Below are 22752 nucleotides of genomic sequence, written 5' to 3' on the forward strand. Positions count from 1 at the left end.
TATGTTCAAAATAAATTGCACAGATGAACGAGGCTGTGTAAATAGGCTTATTTTTGCATATATGTGCTCAAATAGCGTACATCAGCATTTGTATAATACAAAGTTTTGTGAGACAAGAAAGGGATGAGAAAGAGGCAGTAGAAGACGACAAGCGGGGAAATGTTTCCGGCAATTATAATAGAGGGACAAATATTCAATTTGTACCAGGCCACAGAAGTAGAATGAAGCTGCAGGTTAGCTACTGTCAGCTGGAAAATGTTGTTTGATTGCTGCCAGATATTCCACAAAGTCATTAGTCCTATGCAAGTCATTGCTCTCCAGAAGGGGCAACGTGACTATAAAGAGGTTGTTATCATGCGGCTGCTTCCAGCTTCCTTCACGTTCAGCAAAACGTGCAGGGTTCCAGATTGCACGGGGAGCATGAGGAAGTGAGACAGGCCTGAACCACATGGAAAGCTGGAAGGTGCCCCGGAGCAGCCCGCTTGCTCTCTCGCTGCTTCTCCAGACACCTGATAGGTGAACAGGGCTCTTGTGTCAGGTGCCTTTTGATTTCCAGCTTGGGATCACCTGGATAGCCGTGCCAGAGAGTGTAAGCATGGTTAGAAGACTGGACCCTGCCTGTCTCCCAGGAACCACTGGTGGACTAGAGGGGCCCCCCAGAGCCCTTTGCATCACCGTAGAGGCTTTTAATGGGAGAAACAGCTCTCAGCTTCTCAAACATGGGTGGGTGGGTCAGGTGTTTCATTGCCAAACAGCTGCAGAAAGGGCAGGAAGTCATTATAGTAAGAAGGCGTAACTGCTCCTGGCACAGTTGTACTGGGAAAGTCCAGCTCCTGAGAGCCAAAGAATTGATGCTTTTGAATTATGGTGCTGGAGGAGACTCTTGAGAGTCCCATGGACCGCAAGAAGATCAAACCTATCCATTCTTAAAGAAATCGGCCCTGAGTGCTCACTAGAAGGACAGATCCTGAAGTTGAGGCTCCAGTACTTTGGCCACCTCATGAGAAGAGAAGACTCCCTGGAAAAGACCCTGATGTTGGGAAAGATGGAGGGCACAAGGAGAAGGGGACGGCAGAGGATGAGATGGTTGGACAGTGTTCTCGAAGCTACTAACATGAGTTTGGCCAAACTGCGGGAGGCAGTGGAGGATAGGCGTGCCTGGCGTGCTCTGGTCCATGGGGTCACAAAGAGTCGGACACGATTGAACGACTGGACAACAACAACAACAAAGTCCAAGGCATGCCTGGAGTAAAACACAGACCCGCCTTCCTACTTGCGGCTGAACCACTCTGGCTTAAGGCTTGTACCAGTACAGCTGTGATGCACATAGACCAGGCGACCACACAGGCATGGAAATTCTAGTATCAGCTGATATGCATACCCTAGATCTGGAGAGAAAAGGAGACCAAGCTGTCCCCCCCTTCACTAACTCTGGGATCCTGGCAAGTTAAGGCCAGGTTTTTTACCAGAATGCTGCAACATGCAGCCTCGAACACATGGCCAACGGTATGAGGCAGCAAGGAACCCACAAGGTTCTAAATAGCACCAATGGTTTCCCTTCACCCAGTAAATCTTTAATCCCACCTCAGAGATAATTTTTTTTTGCACAACTGAGTCTTATTATGAGATAAAGCCTGAGCTGAAAAGACCATTTCCGCCCCAATTTTTACTGCCCGTGTCTAAATGTTTTGCAAGGAATAGTCTGCTGCCAGCCCCCTTATTGAAGAAACCCCCACAAAGAAAACAAGGCTGCTAAAGTTTGTGAGGCGGGGGAAGGAGCCAAGAAGACGCAGGGCATTTCTTAGCCACCCCATTGTGCTGGAAATGGACCACTTTGGGATAGCTTTGAATTGCTGCTTAGCAGGTTTGGGGGGGAAAGCAGCGGTGACAGAGAATGGTTTGTCTCTTGCAATTTTTCAATCGATATAAAGCTCTTGGCGCGCGCAGAGGGGGGAAAGAGAGAGGAAGAAAGCGAAGCGGGGAACGTGGCAGGTGACAGGACTGAAGAGAAGCTGAAACGAGAAACTTGGCGAGAAGAAAAAGAGAAAACGCGAAATCTAAAAAAAGGTAAGAGAGGTTGTGAACGGTGTTGCTTGAAACATGAAAGGGATAAAAATGCCGTGGTTGTTTTTTTTAAGTGCTTGATACACAACTGTGGGGTGGGGGAAGACGCAGCAAAAGGAAACAGGAAGCTTCTGAGCGAATCCAAGTGTACCATCCAAATTAATGCCAAAAAAGAGGAAAGTCTCCTAAGCAGGACTGTACACAGCAGTGAAGGCCAACCACAGCTGTATGTCGTGATAGCTCAAAAGGTCACATCCTTTATGCAATGCTTTATCCTTTCCTTGCCAGCTGCTTTCTCCCTCCCATTTTGGACCTGTGCTTGCAAGCTGAAGACTGGTCCAGGACACTAATAAGTGGAAGGCACAGCGGCGGAGGAAGGCTTTTGGCTGCTCGGGGCGGCAGCGCGGAGGCAACCCCCTGGAGATGGGGGCGTCGTGATGTCACAACGCTGGACAGACTGCGCATGTGCGGAAATGTCGTGCATGCCCAGTCCATCCGGGCCGGCGCTGCTGCTCCCGCGGCAACCGGGCGAGCCGCCGAGCGAACATGCGCAGCTCATTCAGGCCGGTGCTGCTGCTCCCGTGGTGACCGGGCAAGGCATCGAGCGAGTGGCGGGTCGTGGGGCTCGGTTTGGGGAGGGGCCACCGAGTATCACCCCCCTCTCCTGGAACCCGGGGCGCCCCACCCCCTGCACCCTGCCCTTCCTATGCCACTGGGAAGGCATGTGAGTGAGCGTGTGTGTGTGTGTGGATTTTGGTAGATGTGCTTATTGGTCATAAATGGTGTTTTGTTTCCCTTTGCACTTAATTCTAATGATTACACATTTACCCAGACCACCGCGGCCTTCCTGAATACCTGAGGTTCCAGGTCTGGAAAAACAACTCTAATTCATAAACACAGTGAGGAAATAAAGAAGGAGGGTTGAAGGTTTCCTAACATTGGAGGTAATGCTGCGATGTTGGACTGGAGGAGAACTCTTGTCGATTCTTATATATAACCACAACTGGAGAATTTTCTTTGGACCTCTTGCATCAAAATAAATGAATGAACTGGAGGGCCCTGGATTGAAGACTGGAAAAAATATCTAGCAGAGGGAGGAATTGCTGAATATTAATCTAGATCAGGGGTCAGCAAACTTTTTCAGCAGGGGGCCGGTCCACTGTCCCTCAGACCTTGTGGGGGACCGGACTATTTTTTTTGGGGGGGGGGATGAACGAATTCGTATGCCCCACAAAAAACCCAGAGATGCATTTTAAATAAAAGCACACATTCTACTCATGTAAACGCGCTGATTCCTGGACCATCTGTGGGCTGGATTTAGAAGGTGATTGGGCCGGATCCAGCCCCCGGGCCTTAGGTTGCCTACCCCTGCTCTAGATTAAGATTGAACATTTCACTATTTTGAAGAATTATTGTAAATATAACCAGTGCTTTTTTTCTTTAAAAAAATGTTCAGGGATACTCTAATTTTCCTGTTGTTGTTGTTGTTGTTGTTCAGTCGTTCAGTCGTGTCCGACTCTTCGTGACCCCATGGACCAGAGCACGCCAGGCACGCCTATCCTTCACTGCCTCCCGCAGTTTGGCCAAACTCATGCTAGTCGCTTCGAGAACACTGTCCAACCATCTCATCCTCTGTCATCCCCTTCTCCTTGTGCCCTCCATCTTTCCCAACATCAGGGTCTTTTCCAGGGAGTCTTCTCTTCTCTTCTTCTAATTTTCCTACTCATATTGAAATACTGCCCCTCAATGAGGCCAAACATAGATTCACAAAATGTTTAGGGGTTTGCGTCCCCCAGCATCCCACCAGAAAAAGCACTGTATATAACTGACAAATGGATAGTTGGAAGCCCTTTTAAAAATCTTTCTTTCTCTCTTTATTCTCTTACTCTTCCCTTTAATATTTTCTCCTATTATATTTTGAAAAGCCCTAATAAAACCCTACTAAAAAAACCAACAACTCACGGGAGGAGATACTTCCCAATGTCATCCCTTGAGCTTTAATTGAAGTGCAGGAAGACTAGTTGTCAAATGCATGACATTAATGCACTCACTTATTATGTTTTTAAAGGAAGTCCTTCATTTTACCTTTTACATACTACAATGATTTCTTTTTACCTTAAAAAAAGAGAGTTCACTTAAAGAAATAACAACGAAGAGCTGCCAGGCCCACAGGAGGAAGCTGCCCTGCCTTCTTGCCCTTACAGAAAAGCCCAATTGACGATGTCATGACATTTTCAAGAAAGGCAAGGAAGGCTGCGGAGGGCAGACAATCAGATGATTTATAGAATGAAGGAATAACTCCTTGCCCACCTTGAAACTAAGGAAGATAAACACACAAAAAGTCCTGCAACCCAAGCCTTGAGAATTTCACCAAAGTTTTCTCTCACCTATGATTTTTTTCAAATGCACTTTCTTCTCCCATTAATTGATGGAGGGTACCTGATTGATGGAGGGACACGGGTGGCGCTGTGGTCTAAACCACCGAGCCTAGGGTTTGCCGCTAGGAAGGTCGGCGGTTTGAATCCTGGTGATGGGGTGAGCTCCCGTTGTTTGGCCTGCCCACCTAGCAGTTTGAAAGCACGTCAAAGTGCAAGTAGATAAATAGGTACCGCTCCAGTAGGAAGGTCAACGGCGTTTCCATGCGCTGCTCCGGTTCACCAGAAGCGGTGTAGTCATGCTGGCCACATGACCCGGAAGCTGTACACCAGCTCCCTCGGCCAGTAAAGCGAGATGAGCGCTGCAACCCCAGAGTCGTCCGCGACTGGACCTAATGGTCAGGGGTCCCTTTACCTTTACCTTTTACCTGAAAACATGCAAGAGAAATGCAAGAGAGCCAGTGTGGTGTAGTGGTTAAGAGTGGTAGACTCGTAATCTGGGGAACCGGGTTCGTGTCTCCACTCCTCCACATGCAGCTGCTGGGTGACCTTGGGCTAGTCACACTTCTCTGAAGTCTCTCAGCCCCACTCACCTCACAGAGTGTTTGTTGTGGGGGAGGAAGGGAAAGGAGAATGTTAGCCGCTTGGAGACTCCTTTGGGTAGTGATAAAGTGGGATATCAAATCCAAACTCTTCTTCTTCTTCTTCTTCTTCTGCACAGCACTAGTATATATGGATTCTTTCATATTTATCATTCACAAAAATATTGTTAGGTAGGTTAGCTTGGATAAAGGGCCCCAAGATCACTCAGCGAGCTTTGTGGCACTGTGGGGAAGGGAGGGTATTGTATTGCTGTTTTTTGCTGTTTGGTCTTACTTATTTTCATGTTTTTATCCTGTATTTTACCTCCCCGAGATCTTATAATGAAGGGTGATACAGTGGTACCACTAGTTATGAACTTAATTCGTTCCCGAGGTTCGTTCTTAACCTGAAACCGTTCTTAACTTGAGGTGTGCTTTCGCTAATGGGGCCCCTTGCTGTCACTGTGCCACTGGCACACGATTTCCATTCTCATCCTGGGGCAAAGCTCTCAACTCGAGGTAACTCTTCCAGGTTAGCGGAGTCTGTAACCTGAAGCGTTTGTAACCTGAGGCATTTGTAACTCGAGGTACCACTGTATATATAGGTAAAACTCGAAAAATTAGAATATCGTGGAAAGGTTCATTTCTTTCAGTAATTCAACTTAAAAGGTGAAACTAACATATGAGATAGACTCATGACATGCAAAGCGAGATATGTCAAGCCTTTAATTGTTATAATTGTGAGGATTATGGCGTACAGCTGATGAGAACCCCAAATTAACAATTTCAACTTTGGGGTTTGCATCAGCTGTGTGCCATAATCATCACAATTATAACAAACAAAGGCTTGGCATATCTCGCTTTGCATGTCATGAGTCTATGTCATATATTAAACTCCAGTAGCTAATGAAAACAATTGCTTACATAAATGGACTTTTCCACGGTATTCTAATTTTTCGAGTTTCACCTGTAAATCTAATACATAAAATAGCAAAGTCAGGATTTGGATCTGTGCACCCCCGAACGAACACGGTAATACCATGCGATCCTTGGATGAAGGGTGATACGGAAATTTAATTAAAAAATAAAATGAAGAAAATACACACAGCTCTTCCCATCCAAACACAATGCATTTTCAGGAAATCGTTAGGCAAGCATTCACATATTGAGTTAACAATTTCCCTTGATTCCCATGGGAAACTTTCTAACCATGGAATTTTGACCCCCAAATGACCCCCCCCCCCAAAAAAAACCCACCTGAGAAAACCCTCTGAAACATTACAAAAGCCAAACAAGGAAGACCCACCCCCTTCCTTCCCGCTATGGTTTCTGGTGAAGCGGTTGCTGTGGGCCAACAAAACACAACCAAGTCCTGCTTCTTAAAGGCTGCTTATTTGTTTACAGGAGCACATGCAGGTTTGGTGTTTGGATATCTGAATCTGTGTTGTGTATAGCGAGGTTTGGGTACTAATTCCTCCTGTTCGGATAAGTGCAATTTCGCATAACGTGCGTTTTGGGTCGAAGGACCTGCGTGTGCCAAGCTAGCTCTCGGATAAGAGAAGCAGGCAGCTGCAAATGACATGCAGACTGAGCATTGACTGGGCAGCTCAAGAGACAAGCTATGGGGAGTTCTCTAGCCGTGGGGCACTGCCCCCCATACCTGCTTAGCCTCTGTAAAGGTAAAAGGAGCCCTGACCATTAGGTCCAGTCGTGGACGACTCTGGGGTTGCGGTGCTCATCTCGCTTTACTGGCTGAGGGAGCCAGTGTACAGCTTCCGGGTCATGTGGCCAACATGAGAAAGCCGCTTCCGGCGAACCAGAGCAGCACACAGAAACGCCGTTTTCCTTCCAGCTGGAGCGGTACCTATTTATCTACTTGCACTTTGACGTCCTTTCAAACTGCTAGGTTGGCAGGAGCTGGGACCGAACAATGGGAGTTTACCCCATCGCAGGGATTCGAACCGCCGACCTTCTGATCGGCAAGCCCTAGGCTCTGTGGTTGATCTCAAATCTCTCGCAGGCCCATGCAATGGTGGCGCGCTAGGTAACTTGGTTCTACACCATTAAGCCTTAATGGTTAAAGGCTGAGCGCTCGACTAGGCCAGGAAGCAAACAGAAAGCCAGAGCAGCTGGCACATAGCAGGAGTAAATGCTCTGTGCGTTTAAGCCTCAAGACTGCATTGGTCAGAGAGTCTGCAGCCTTTGGTATTATGGTGCCCATCCTGACAATTGAGCCGCGACAGTGCTGGCCCTGGAATTGTTCCTCAATCACCCCACTTCTAATTCTACTACTGATGCCCAGAAGTGAACAACAGTGGATCAAAGAAAACTTGAGCACTGCTAATCCCAGCAGTTCTAGATTTCCAGAGTCTAAGCAAGAAGATCCCTCTTCTGTTAATAAATTTAGAATGGCACTTTGCCGCAGTACCGTACTGTTGAATCGTGTTCAATTTGTTAGTCGCTACAGCCCTTAAATCCTTCTTGGCAAACAGCACTACCTGGGCTAGCTACATCCAGATTTTAGACACACACCCCCCAATCAGTTCCCTTGCAGTCGTGTGTAATGCTTTACATTGATTTGTCCCTGTTCCAAGGTGTCCCTGCGACATCCAAAAATTACAGAAATAAGTGTCACTGGGGGATAACTCATCAAATCCACCCCAGTACAATTCAGGATCACTTTCCTTTTCCCCCCTCTGCAGGTAAGCCAGCAATCAATTGGATTTACTTAGTCTTTAGAAACTGGATTATTAAATAGAAAGAAAAAGAAAGAAAAAGTAAAGTACCAAGAAGGAAAATAAGCCAAAGTACTTCCTGAGGCTTAACAAGATTTTAACCACCAGAATGGTGGAAACGGCGGGAGCTGCCACAGGAGTCATTCCTAGGGGTTTGTGTGTGTGTGTGTGTATGTTTAGAAAAACAGGGTCCAATCTCTTGGGCCCATTCTCCTCTGCAAGGTCCAGCAGTGCAGCTAGCCGGCTTGGGCGCCTGGGGCAGTGCATGTGGTGCGCAAGGGGGCGAAGCACCCGTTGGGTGGGAGAGGGCGGGATGCGCCAGAATCCCAGGGTCCAAGCTATGTTCCACTCGGGCGCCCTGCAGGCAGTCCACCTGCCGCCTCTCCCTCAGCTGTAGAGCAGCTCGGAGGAAGTGGGGGGCAGATGCAAGCCCCACATTGCCGTTTTCGGCAGCGGGAAACCTGCAGGCACCCGAGCCACCGCATCATTCCCAGGAGAGAATGCCGCAACCCCCGTGGTAAGTGCCGTCCTCATGGTGTGCTGCCCAGTGCACCCCGCAGCCCTAGCTGCGCCTCTGGCAAGGCCCATTGAAATGAATAAGTGCCGCACAAGAGCACTGTACCACCCTTTTATGGGGCTTGCCAACCTGGGAAGGTAGCCCACCTAGGAGAAGGAAACCTCTTATCCTAATCCTCTTCTGCCTTGCGGGATACATTTGGGAGAAGGAAGGGTTAGGAAGCGAACCCTACACAAATCCAGAGTGGAGTCCCCAAGATGGTTGGGTGGCACCGTATTTTCTCATCCTTCCAGCAACTCCTGCGGCCCAGCTTGTGCCAAACGTCTTGATCTGCTTTCCTTTGCACAACATCAGCAAGGCTGAGAGGGGGCTCTTGTTGTCTGGGCAGCCCAGGTAACTTTGGTGCTGCTTACACAGTGGTTTGGCTTCACCCCTAGAGGCGTACTCCATTGTCTCTTGAGACAGATTGACGCCAACAACCTCCCTCAACTTCCTTAGGAGGAATGCCCAGCAGTATGAATGTTGTGGTCCCGTGCTGCTCAGCCACGGCAGAGCTCAGTGGTGGGAGAGGCCAGCCAACCAGCCAAGTCTCAGGGCCTGTATGCAAGGTTCAGTCCAGTCTTAAGGTCAGGAGTATAGCCTATCAGTTCACATAGTCAGGTGGTCTGGGGGTGAAGAAAGCCAGGAGTCACGAGAAGCAAGGAGCAGCATGGTCTGGCCAGGAACGACAAATGTTGTTCCCAGCGACTGACTGAGGCTGGAGAGCCTGCTTAAGAAATCTGGAGCCAGCTGGTTTACATTTGTTCAGCTATTAAATCAGGAATGGTTAGCCTGTGGCCTGCAAGCTGCACATGGGCCCCTAAGAGGTGTGTGTGTGTGTGTGTGTGTGTGTGTGTGTGTGTGTGAAGGTGATGCCCCCAAACCGGAACACATAACTGATAACTCAGCAGTTGCCAAATATTCAGCAGCTACCTACCCTACAGGTAGGGTGGCTGAGACCACCCCTTCTAGCCCAGGTCAGGAGACTCCTGGAACTTATCAGACACCCCAAAGATTCCAAGGTGGCCTTCCTCAACGTTGAGTCCGCAGATGTTGTTGGACTACAACTCCCATCATCCTTGACCACTGGTCCTGCTGGCTAGGGATGATGGGAGTTGTAGTCCAACATTATCTGGGGACCTAAGTTTGATAAAGGCTGTTCCAAGTTGTTATGTGCGCCTTGGGCTAAAAGTTCAACAGCTCCGTAACAGGGAACTAAGCAGCCAAGCAGGGTGGATAAAAATCAATGATTTTTTTTGTTTAAATCAGATTTTTTTAAAAAATAAAATGCTTTTTGGGGAAAATATATTACCATCCAAAGGTTATTCAATCATGAAATAAAGATTAGTTTTTTAATTATGTAGAATAAGGCTGTATATGTTTAATTTTTTGGTAAATAAATTCCATTAATCCATTCACAATGTCATTTATGCTCTTCCAGAGGTTTTTGTAAGATTATTGGGCAGTTTCTCTGCCTACAAGATATTATCACAGATGCTTGGTTTACTTTTGCAGTTCTCAAAACTGAATTTGACTCAGCAGAGATCACATGTCTCTTCTTCACAGCAAAAAATGTTATAACATGAACAGAGTTGAGAAAAAGACCTTAATCCTATTGTTCTACAAACCTATGAATACAGAATCAACCCCTTCAATGCTAAGTTTCAAGAAGTTCAGTGAACAGAATAGAAACAATATTTTTCTGATTGTTTGGAGTGGAATGGATCTAATAAATCTATTTAAATTGTTATTATTAAGGTAATGATTATTTTTCTCCTTCCTAAGTACAACAGAAAAGTTGTCCAAATATGAATGATTAACCTATTAAACTGGGGATAAAAAAACTAATATGAAAAGTTGTTATTCTAAAAATCTTCATCTACTTGCATATTAAAGTTATACCAGCAAGAATTAGTCTTTATGTAGAAAACTGTGATTTAAATCAAGCCTTACTGACTAGTGATTTAAATCGTGATTTAAATCAGTTTGATTTAAATCAAATCCACCCTGCAGCCAAGTACTGAATTTAGTACCTAGGCATTACCTGAACAAAAGAAACACACAATTCCATAAGGAGGCGAACTCAGTTGGCAAAAAAGAAACAAATTTATAATTGCCCAAATGTACTTTCGGTTAATGCCAGATCACAACAAACAACAACACTCACTAAACCTGTCTCTATACATACCCACAACGCCATTGGCTCCACAGGGAGAAAACATACAGTACAGAACAAGAACTTGCTGTATACTAAATGGCATAGTGAGCTCATTAACCCATCAAATGACTGCAAGACTCAAACTTTCTTGCAGAGGCAACTATTCCAGTCAACAGCCTCCTGGCTGGCCTTGGGGTGGGGTGGCGGAGATCAAAACAAGGTAACACAGATGCCTCCATCTCCCTGTAAGCTTAACTAGGAAACAAAAAAATACATTCCACCCCAAAGCACAAAAAAGGAAATCACTTTTTTTTTTTGCAGTGCCCTCCCCCAGACACCCAATTTACACACCCCTTGAGCACTGCAATCCTATGTGTGTCACTGAAGTGAGCGAGTACAGGATTTCAGCCAAACTGTCATTTGGCATTATGCAAAATTAGCTTTAAAAGTGTCCCAAAGAGCTCTGGCTACAAAACCCACAAAACAGCACACTCGCAACTTACGCACATTTAACTTGAGCGCGTTCAGCTTCCCGTGCTTGGCGATTAAAAAAACAAATAAATAAAAGGAGTGGCAGGCACCCAGGAAGAAGAAGAAGAAAAAAACTTTGGCAATCCCTCCCTCCATTGCACCCAATGTGTTTTGACTATATGCAATTTCGGCTTTGGGTGCTATCCCCAGAATTTAGCCTCTACGCAATGTTGGGAGCTTACGGTTTGTTTTTTATTTTGTTTATAGAGAAACAGCCTCACCACCCATCTGAAAGTATTTGGCTGGCCACTTACAAAAAAAGCAACTAAATGTTTTAATGCATAAGCTCTGTGAAAGACAACCGAGTGACACGGCCGCCATTTTACCGCTGAAACGTTGAGACACAAAGCTTTTAAAATAAGGTCACCAAGGCACCATTTGTGGACAGTGCCATCCCATTCATCACTGAGCCACCCTTCTTTCAGAAGGAAGTAACATCACTTTTTGCCATGGCGTGCCTGACCATATTCTGCAAATCAATTTGCAGTCTGGAATGTGGTCTCATGGCTTCACTGAGAATTTCTACTTTTAATTTAAAATAAAACCTAGTTCCTAGAACACAAAATGGAAAGGGAAATAAATGAAATATTGTTCATTCCCTCGTCTTTTCCTCCATCCTGCACAGCACCACAGCCCAAATACTTTCTGCCCTTCAACTGTTTTCCTCCCTCTCATATTCTTTACCATCCCTGAGAGCCACTAAAACACAAACACTGCAATCAAAATTTATTGTGCAGATTAAGCAACCTTTTGCAAATGATGCAACGGGCATAAATTATTCCAAGTGCAGAATTTTTTCTGACAATGGAGTATTGTCAACCCAATTCTATCACGTCAGCAGACCGCTGATTCTCAGCCTTTCTCCCGGCAGTTATGTGGTGTCTGTTTTTAAAAAGATAATGACCATCATGGCCCCTACCTTTGCTGATATCTTCATATTCCAGCCAGAGCTGTTTTTGGACTTGCTTGTTGGGATACCAGATGGAGCAGGACTCTTCAAAGCCATAGACAGCTTCTTGTATAAAGTGGTTGCCAAACTGGTCCAGCAGGGCCACAAAATCTCCTCGGGATGTGGCTCCATCCAGAGAATGGAGGGCATTGCCAAAAGCTGCAAAGCACAGCAAGCTGCAATTCAGGGGCAGGTTGAAGAAGGGGGGGGGGGTAGAGAAATATAAAGCATGCAGAAAAAACCTCTCCTTGAAAACCAAGGGACTCTCTGCTCCAAAATGGACGAGATACTTTGGAAGCTCAGAAGCAAAGTGTGAAGGCAACAGCCCCTTTCCATCGCCTCTCCCTGGTGACTGACACTCAGAGGTGCCCCACTTCTTTACATGGAGCTTACACAGCACAAATAATAATGAATGGTAAACAATTGAATTGAATATTGAAATGTTGATCCAATTCTACAGAGGCATCATTGAAACTGTTCTCTGTAATTCTATAACAGCTTGGTACGGTACAGCCTCCAAGAGAGACAAGAAAAGGCTCCAACGAGCTGTAAGAATAGCAGAAAGGGTAATTGGTGTTAGCTTGCCTTCAATAGAGACAATTTATGCTACCAGAGTTAGGAAGAGAGCAGAGAGAATTGTAGCAGATCCTTTACATCCCGGTCAGCATCTGCTTGATTTACTTCCATCTGGACGTCGCTACAGGACTTCATATACAAAATCGGCCAGGCACAAGAATAGTTTTTTCCCTTGTGCCATTAAATTGTTAAATTCGTAGTTGTATAGCTGAAGGGGAGGTAAAATATGGGTGGGGTTTCTTTGCTTCTTTGTATTGTGAGAGGAACAGTGTCTGTATGTTTACATTGCAATGTAGCCGAAACAAATTCCAAGTATGTTGGAAAATGCACTTGGCCAATAATAAATTATGCCTATTCCTAGCTTGCTACTGCATTAAATTTATTCATCTCTTCCCACACTGAAAGGAGCCCTGAAGCGACTTACAGAACCTCTCCTCCATGGGTGCATCCATTTTTCAAAAGCGATCCAAACTTCTTGCGCCCGCCGCGTATTCTGGTAATTCCATAATTTAATTGACTGATGTGACAAGAAGCTCCCAAGTTCCACCTCCTGGGTCTCAGGCAGTGTGGCAGCCCCAAACCCACCCCACTCAATGGGCTAAGCACCACTTACCTTGGGAGATTGTCAGCTGGTTGAGCTGGGCGTGGTACATGACGGAGCGCACTTTCCAGTGTTGCAGCAGAGGGTACCCAGACACCTCACTGAAGTTCACCATCCCTGGGACCAAAACAACAGGTAAGCTTGGCTTTGTCACTGGGGGAGGCACAGAAAATCAGCAAACAAGCACAAAAGCACCCCCCCAAAAAACTCTCCTGAATTTCAGATTTAGCCCCATTATGTGATTTGGTTTGCACATTCAGCAGAAACAAGAAGTAAGGTTTTGCCCCTAGACTGTCCTGGGTGGAGATTATCAAGTTTAAATTGCACCACACTGCTTCCATTAGGAAATAAGCATGCCAAGAAGACTTCATTCTAGCTTGCTGAGAAGGCAGCTGCTTTTTGATGGGCAGAGATGACACCCTCCCTGCTGCCCGTCAATGATGAAGTATTCAGAATGCATCAATATCATCCTATATTTAAAACAAAATCAAATAAAAAAATTCCTTCCAGTAGCACCTTAGAGACCAACTAAGCTTGTTCTTGGTATGAGCTTTCGTGTGCATGCACACTTCTTCAGATACACTGAAACAGAAGTCACCATACCCTTAAATATAGTGAGGGAGTGGGGAGGGGTATTACTCAGAAGGGTGGAGGGAATGGGTGATTGGCTGATGGGTGTGGAAAACCTATTGACGACTGTTAACGACTGCAATTGGTCTTGCAGGGAAAGGCAAGGGGTGAGATGGCTAAAGATAGCTTTGTGGTGTAGTGGTTAAGAGCGGTAGACTTGTAATCTGGTGAACCGGGTTCGCGTCTCCGCTCCTCCACATGCAGCTGCTGGGTGACCTTGGGCTAGTCACACTTCTCTGAAGTCTCTCAGCCCCACTCACCTCACAGAGTGTTTGTTGTGGGGGAGGAAGGGAAAGGAGAATGTGAGCCGCTTTGAGATTCCTTCAGGTAGTGAAAAGCAGGATATCAGATCCAAACTCTTCTTCTTCTTCTTCTTCTTCTTCTTCTTCTTCTTCTTCTTCTTCTTCTTCTTCTTCCGTTTCAGTGTATCTGAAGAAGTGTGCTCATACCAAGAACAAACTTAGTTGGTCTCTAAGGTGCTACTGGAAGGAATTTTTATATTTTATTTTGTTTTGACTATGGCAGACCAACACGGCTACGTACCTGTAACTGATTCTGTATTTATTTATACCCAGCCTTTTTCCCTGACAAGGACTTAAAGCAGCTTACATACAAAATATGAACAGCTAAAAACTTAAGGGGGCGGGGAAAGCATTAAACAACTATTAAACATTGATAGAACTTAAACCATAGACATGCATAAAATCTATTAAAACCATACCAATAATCTTTCATTAAAAGCAACCAGTTCCCAAAAGCCCATTGGAACAAGCAGGTCTTCACCTGCTGGAGGAAGGGCAACATAGAGGGAGCCAGTCTGGCTTCTCCTGGGAAGGAGTTCCAGAGTCTGGGAGCAGCCATGAGAAGGTTCTCTCCCAGGCAGGTTCATATATGGGAGCAGGGTCTTTCAGATATACAGGTGAAACTCGAAAAATTAGAATATCATGGAAAAGTCCATTTATGTAAGCAATTGTTTTCATTAGCTACTGGAGTTTAATATATGAGATAGACTCATGACATGCAAAGCAAGATATGTCAAGCCTTTGTTGGTTATAATTGTGATGATTATGGCACACAGCTGATGAAAACCCCAAAGCTGAGATTGTTAATTTGGGGTTCTCATCAGCTGTACGCCTGCCATAATCATCACAATTGTAACAAATAAAGGCTTGACATATCTCGCTTTGCATGTCATGAGTCTATCTCATATATTAGTTTCACCTTTTAAGTTGAATTACTGAAAGAAATGAACCTTTCCACACAATATATATTGCCGACGAAAGAGGAATGGATTATGAAAATATTGGAATATGCGGAGTTAGATAAAATGACAGGGGGAGTTAGAGAACAGCGAGATCAGAAATTTATTGAGGATTGGAGAAAATTTGTAAATTATTTGAAGAAAAATACACAACTAAGTACGTTAGTAGGACTGCAGGAGGCTTTGTAGTAAAGAATAAATATTGTTGTGTGATGAAATAAGCAATGATTATGCTAGTTATGAATATTAAAGCAATAATATATGGAATAAATATAAAAACAAAGATGGAAAAATCTTGGAAACCATATGGAAGGCTTGAGGGAAGTCCTGGCCTAAGGAGGCCAAAATACAAAATGTTCAACAAGTAATAAATTGTAAATATATTGTATGTTTGTAAAACTGAATAAAAAGGATTATAAAAAAAAAGAAATGAACCTTTCCACGATATTCTAATTTTTCGAGTTTCACCTGTAAACTTGGACATCAGCACATCACCTCTGCTCAGAATCCTCCCCCCCCCCACCCCCGGTGATTGTGCCAAATGTATAAATTGGTCTTCAGTCAAAAGCCACTCTTGGGGCCCACCTAATTCATATTCATTTCAGCAACTATACGAAGCTTGCTGACATCTCTGTGGCAGGCCAGACTGCGCTCCTGGCACGGCAGGCAGCAGAGCGTTGCTGGATATCCTGGGTGGCGGCATCGCTGCAGAGCAGGAGCTAGGCCAGCTCTGAGAGCCAATCAGCAGCCTAGGCTGGCTCCCAGGGTGGACTTGCAGACCAGAGTGAAGACTTGCTCTCCTTTGATCTGTGCTCCTGCCCCCATGACTTGCCCACCCACCAGCGCTCCTTGGATGCTGTTTTCTTGTTAATGGGGCTGAGAAGGAATTTCACACAGTGCCCAAATTGGCGTGGGATTTTGTGGTTTTTGCCTTCATCATGGCAGAGCTGGGTTTGTATCAATTATTATACAGTACATGAATTTATTGTTCTATCCAAATGGCCACAACAAACTTGAATTCAGCAACAGTATTAATAAAATAATAAAGAGCATACATCCGTACTATAAAAATCTGCAAAAACTTTAGCAGGTTCCTGGGCATTAAAACACAGTTTCCATTGTGCATCTTTGACGGCTCCAATTCTAATATTATTTTGCCTTTCTAAAATCCAATTTGCCAACATCCATGATGGAAGAGAGAGAAGTTACCAGAGACAGCAACCAATTCAAATCCAGCTTGGTTTCAGATTAAACGTCTGAAAAACCACAACAATGTATAGTGATTTTATCTAACTATTTTTTCCTCTCCCTCTCCCCCCCCCCCCCGGAACCAGCATTTATAGGGCCGCTCTGTGCACTATTGTGACTCAGAAAGCGATCTCTTAGGGACAGGCTAACAGATCAGGAGTGATGTCTTCCATCAGTGGACGGATTCTTGCCCCATGCTGTGCCAGCTCCCCACCCACTATTACCAATTAAAAGATTTGGCCATTTTTTAACCCATTCCCTGCCTCTTCTCTGCTACTGCTCCTTGTGCCTTCCTCCCTGCATAAATGTTCCCTCTGCGAAGCTGCTGGATCTGGAGACATGCACAGATGTTTTCCATTTGAATGGGTCTAGTGCAGGGGTCTGCAACCTTTAAGACCAAAAGAGCCACTTGGACCCGTTTCCAAAGGGAAAAAAAAAACTGGGAGCCACAAAACCATTGCGACATTTAAAACAAATATAACACTGCATTTTATTTTTAAAAATCCGGTTTAAATTTAAAAAAATCCGATTTAAATAAAAAAAATCCGATTTAAATAAAAAAAATCCGATTTAAATAAAAAAAATCCATATTTTTTTTTTTTAAAAAAAATCATTCATTTTTATCTACCCTGGGGACCACTACCAGGTCACAGCCTGATCCAAGGTGGGTTGCAACAGCATACAGATATTTGATTTGTTGTTGTTGTTTTTAAAAAAATGAGTCCTCAACTGCACACTTGTGTTAAATGTTTGTCCCATGTCTTATTGAAGACTGCTGGCCTTTACAATAATCTTAGTGTCTTTTACCCTTAATATTCCAGACCAGAGGCTATGTTCACCTCTTCCAACCTCCTCTCTTGCTAAATAAAGCACAGAATTGCACCAGAGAAGCCTGTGATGTTTGTGCTGACTTGCATACAGGTGGCTGTAGTAGTTCGTAGTGTTCAAACCTTTTTAGGGGAGTTCCCTGCCCCCTTAATGACAATGGCGATAGATTTTGCACATGAACACAGATCCAGGTTAGGACTCCTCTCTTCCATGCCAACAGGTGCTTTGTCAAGGCTCCCCTAACAGACACTCAGGACAGAGGAAAAACTGCAAAACGTCCCGGCCTTGCTCCGGGGCGGAGAGAGACGCGCGCCCGCGAGAGCGCGGTCTGAGGCTGCGAGCGGAACCAGGAGCGAAGGAGGCAGCGGCAGGGAAACAGGCGCCGCTTCCTCGACCATTTTTAAAAAGAGGGCTTCCCCCCTCGCCCGCCACCCACCGCCCCTGGCCCAGCCCGCAGCTGCCTACCTCGTCGTCGCCTCGACGCAGCAGCCAGCAGCCTTCCGAGAGGAACCGCGGCCAGCCCTCCCCCGCGGTCCCACGACCCAGCCGAGGAGTCCTGGCCTCCAGTGCCCGTGCAGGGACGCGTCTGAAGGCCCCCTTCCTGCCCCCATCCCGTCCCGCCTCCCAGCTGCCTCTGGATGCCGCGGGGTCCCACATACCCGCCGACCCCGGAGCTCCCCTGTCCGCCCCAAGGCCGCCTCCCACGCTAGGAAGACTCCCGGAGCTGGGCAGGGTTGGTCCCGCCAGGCAGGCTCAGGGGGCGGCCTCTCCCATGGGCGCCTGCTTCGGAGGCAGAGGCGGGGTCTTCAAAGTTCCCCCTCCCGCTCGCCCAGCTCCATCTCTTCCCGAAGGAGTGTGTGCGCCTCAGGCGCGCTCCCCGCCAGAGCCCTCGGCTGAGCTGCGCCACCTCTACTGCGTCCCCACCGCCTCCAAGCCCCGCTGCCCCGCTGTTCAAGGCCAGGTGATCCTGGGTACGCCCCTGAGCAGCGCCCTCAGCCTCCGGAGGGCGGGCCGCCGGCCAGCTGGAGGGCGGTCGCTGCCAGCTGGAGAAGTGGGCGGGCGTATCCACCCCGGAGCCGCGGCAGCCGTGTAAAAGAGCCGCATGCGGCTCCGGAGCCGCAGGTTGCTGACCCCCGGTCTAGTGCATGAGAAGAGAAGACTCCCTAACAAAAGACCCTGGTGTTGGGAAAGATGGAGGGCACTAGGAGAAGGGGACGACAGAGGATGAGATGGTTGGACAGTGTTCTCGAAGCTACTAACATGCGTTTGGCCAAACTGCGAGAGGCAGTGAAGGATAGGCGTGCCTGGCGTGCTCTGGTCCATGGGGTCACGAAGAGTCGGACACGACTGAACGATTCAACAACAGTGCACGTAGAACCTGACTTGCAGTTCTTGGGTTTCTCAGAGTGAGGCTCAGTGCCTTTTTTCCCTAGGTCCTCACTGACGGCTCCAGCTCGGCCCATCACAAGCGCTGCCAGCTAGGCAACCAGGGTGCACAGCAGGGCACAGGGCACGGCAGGGGAAGGGCGACACACATCGTGTGCCACTCACGCTCTTCTGGGAGCGGGACTCGTGCACCCCAGCCAGCCCTGGGGGTGCGGCAACAGCAGTCAGGCTCCATTGGGCCTTTGCTCATGCCTTTGCGGCTCCCCATGTGGCTGAGCATCTCTGCGGTGGGAGGAAGGTGCTGGTACTGTGAACCAGAAAAAAAGCACAAGTGAGGCCCCCGCGGTTCATTGAAAATGGCAACATTCTCACTGCGAGTCCTCTTTAGTTGGCTGTTAAGCTTTCCCCCCCGCTGCTCCCCTGGGAGAATGCTTACCTTTTGGGCTTAGCAAACCTCCTTTCCTGAGCAAGCAAAGCAATTAAGGTGCTACATAACGGCCGCTCAACCTTCACCCAATTTCCCGGGCAACTGCAGCCCAGTTGCTTTCAAGCAGCCAAACTGGTCAACGCACTTAATTCAAGAACATGCCTAATTAAATGTTGCTTCAAGAAATGCAAGAGGCAGGTGTGGGGCAGGAGCGGGAACGGGGGTGAGCGGGAGGCAGCGCGAGGGGCTGGGAGGTGTGGAGGTGGAAGGGAAGCACTAATTATACCAAAGGAAGGTCTGTGGGTCAGCAACTCTTCGGTAATTAAAAATACAACTTGAGAGGAGCTTGCTTGCGCTTTTTCTTTTCTTTTCTGCAGCCCAGTCTCTACTTCTGAAGATAACAAGCCTCCCCCCCTACTCTCTGCCCCCTCCCACTTTTCCCGAGAGGCCTGTCCCAAAGGCATGTTAATTTCTCCACTAATTGCGTTTTTAATGAGCTGTCTTCCACACACAGCAGGCTGGGCATTTCCCATGGGCTCCCATGGGGAAGGCACAGCCTCAACCCATGCCAAGGGGTGTGGGCATAGGCACCGAGGAGCTTCTGAATGCCAGCTGGAAGGGAGGAGAAAGGGGGCTGACTGGTGAGTGGCAGTGCTCTGTCCCTTGAGCCAATGTTGAACGGGGAGCCGCCACATTCATTCCACAGAGCCCCCTCACCCGTAAAACAGCTCAGCCTCTCCTCTAAAGCAGCCCCTTGCAGGGTTGTATGGCAGGGCGACAAATGCCACGCCTTATGCAGCTATCACCTTACGTTCTCCAGAAGCACTGACTCCTGGTCTACTACACATGCACACACACCGGCAGGATAGGGGAGGTAAAGCCCCGAAATCATGCACAGGAACAGAGCCTTCATTACGGTGCATCCTATGGGATTTCAAGTGCTGCCTTCCTCAGGAGCAATAAGATCTTATTGCACTGTTCTTGCTCCAGTTCATTTCGCTCATCTCATTCCTACTAATTTGTAGCGGCAAGTTGTTTTTGAAGCAGCGTGCCCTGACTGAACCGCTTCTACAGATAGAGGAACATGATAGGAGATAAGATATTATTGCACCTGAAAAAAACGATATATGAAAACATTATTATTATTATTATCTCTATATATAAAAATGTTCAAGTTCGGTGTTTGTTTGCGATCGCCTTGCTCCGTAACCGCTTGACCGATTTTGCTGAAATTTGGACACAACATTCTATGGCCATATGGGAGTGATCATACATAATTAGATTGTACAGATACCACATTTTTAATAGGTAAAAATATGATTTTTTGGGGGGGGAATTAGCGCCCTCCACTGGACGTTAGAAGCTACAACACAGTACAGCTGTCTCTACCCCCTCCTCCTCTTCTTCTGATGTCACTGCCACCATCCAATGGAAAGGCAGATCGGCCAGAAACGTTGTTGTTGCCTTCTCCTAAACATAGCCAGGCCAGGCAGCAAAGCCACATCCTGCATTTGTGGCCTCACTTCACCCAGCTCCACACGCAGTGAGTTTCCAACACCGCTTCCACCGCCTGTACAAAGCCAAGCCGCCCGGACCGCCAAAGCCCCGTCCGCCATTTATGGCGTCACCTCGCCCAGCTCCAGAGACAGCGAGTTTCCGATGCCGCCTCCACCGCCTGTAGAGAGCCAAGCCGGGCGAAAAAGCCGCGCCCACCATTTCCTCCCTCACCTCGCCCGGCTCCACAGCCAGGATGGTCGAAAAAAACAATTTTTCTACACTTCAGCAAAAAAGGTATTCGGAACCATACACTTTCTCTTTTATACTATACTTCCTTTTCCATTTCACCAGATCAGCCACAGCAATGCGTGGCCGGGTCAGCTAGTTTATTATGAAAAATGTATGTCACCTTTCATCCAAAGATCCCAGGACAGTTCACAACATAAAAATGAGAGCACAAAATACATCATGCTTCTTGAGGAGTGGTTTTACCACTGCCTCCTTCAAGCAGGCAGGGTCCACCCCTACTTGGTCGGAGGCTTGAATCACCTCCCTGGCCCACCCAGCTGTTGGTTCCCTGGTAGTTTTTATCAGCCAGGAGGTGCAAGGGTCCAGAACACAAGTGGTCGCCATGACTGATCCAAGCACCTTGTCTGCATCTCAAACCTCACAAACCGAAACTTAGCTGAGATTCCTTCATTGCAGGGGGTTGGACTAGATAATCCCTAGGATCCCTTCCGACGTTGCAATCCTACGATTCTCTGATTCATCCAACACAACGAGACTAGAAAGTGCTCTGGACACCCCTTGAGATTCAACCGCTGTAACAGTGAGGTTGTGATCCCATTGGATGCAAGCGGTTTTGTCCTCAAAATGCTTTGCAACCAAGTCATAGAAGAAGAAGAAGAAGAAGAAGAAGAAGAAGAAGAAGAAGAAGAAGAAGAGGAGGAGTTTGGATTTGATATCCCGCTTCTCACTACCCGAAGGAGTCTCCAAGCGGCTAACATTCTCCTTTCCCTTCCTCCCCCACAACAAACACTCTGTGGGGCGAGTGGGGCTGAGAGACTTCAAAGAAGTGTGACTAGCCCAAGGTCACCCAGCAGCTGCATGTGGAGGAGCGGAGACGCGAACCCGGTTCACCAGATTACGACTCTACCACTCTTAACCACTACACCACACTGGCTCTCAAGCTACTACAGTCAGTTCTGCCACCTCCTTTGGGCCAGACTGTAATAGGCCCTGCACTACCTTGAAAAGCTCTGCCAGATGGCACAATGAGGATGCCTTCTTTGCTGCCTTCACTGCCACTAGATAACCTCGATTATTACACCTCACCGGCGTTTGGCTGCATTCGACTGAAGTCTTCCACCACTCGTGTTTGAGCAGTCTCCAAGCTTGCTTCCTTGCCCTAAGCCCTGGAGTGTAACAGGGAGCCAAGCAGGCTCCACCGAGTGGGAGAGGGAGCTCAGGAGCGATCCTGTTAATGGCATGAACCATTTGGATGTTCCAGATGTTGGCCAGGGCTTCAATAGGATCACCAGTAGCATCAGCCAGAAAATCCACCAGACCCATCTGGAAACCTATTGGGTCCATCAGCCTCCGAGGGCGGACCATCCTAATATGTTCGCTACCTCTGCAGAGGGAAAAGGGTGCTAAAAGCCTCAGTCTCTGGACCTTGTTTTCTCAACTGAGCATGAGGAGGGTGATTTGAAAGTGGGGGACATTGACATCAGTCCCTTGTCATGGTCAGATCTGCTCGGATTCAGTGGTAAAATGTGGTTTTCCCGGGGCAAGTGCTGGGACCAAAAAGCAAAAAACCCCACTCAGATCCAGTGCTTTAAACCCCCGACCAGTGCCTAAGGACACAGCACAAAAGAAAGTCTGGATGAGCCCTTGCCTGTAAATCTGAACACAACTGTAAGTTTCTCAGTTAGTTGCTCATGAGTAAGCAGCCAGGACTCCGCTGTTTCCTTTAAAGATTTTATTGTGCAAACTATGTACAGTGCAGAGCTAAAAAGTTCATGTCTGTATCAAGCGGTGTCAGAATCCGGGAATGGCCCCTTCCAGTTCTGACCCCAACAAGTTTCAGTATACGAAAACCCCGCCTTCCATCCTTTCTTTTCACCCCATGACGTCTTTGGGGCGACGGAAATTGCGTTCCCCCTGTATCGCCCTCGGGACGGTGGGAGTGCTGGGCCTCGCTTGCATCCCCAGAGCCTCTACTCCCTTTCCCCTGTGAACTCTCCCCCTCCTCGCTGGACGTCTCACCGCTCCTCTCGCTACCAGAGGAGGAGCTGCTGGCAAGGTGGGACTGGGGCTCTCTGTAGCATCCGGAGAGCCCTTCCACCA

General features: G+C 47.3%; 1 protein-coding gene across 1 annotated transcript in view; it reads right to left on the reverse strand.

The window, feature by feature from the left end:
* The window catches only part of ASTN1 (astrotactin 1), a 231076-nt gene that overhangs the window by 22107 nt on the left and 186217 nt on the right, over positions 1-22752 (reverse strand). The window contains 2 exon segments of the mRNA XM_033151264.1: positions 11920-12108; positions 13139-13243. Coding sequence (XP_033007155.1) covers positions 11920-12108; positions 13139-13243 — 294 coding nt within the window.

Source organism: Lacerta agilis, chromosome 6, assembly GCF_009819535.1.
Source record: "Lacerta agilis isolate rLacAgi1 chromosome 6, rLacAgi1.pri, whole genome shotgun sequence".
Classification (NCBI taxonomy): Eukaryota; Metazoa; Chordata; class Lepidosauria; order Squamata; family Lacertidae; genus Lacerta; species Lacerta agilis.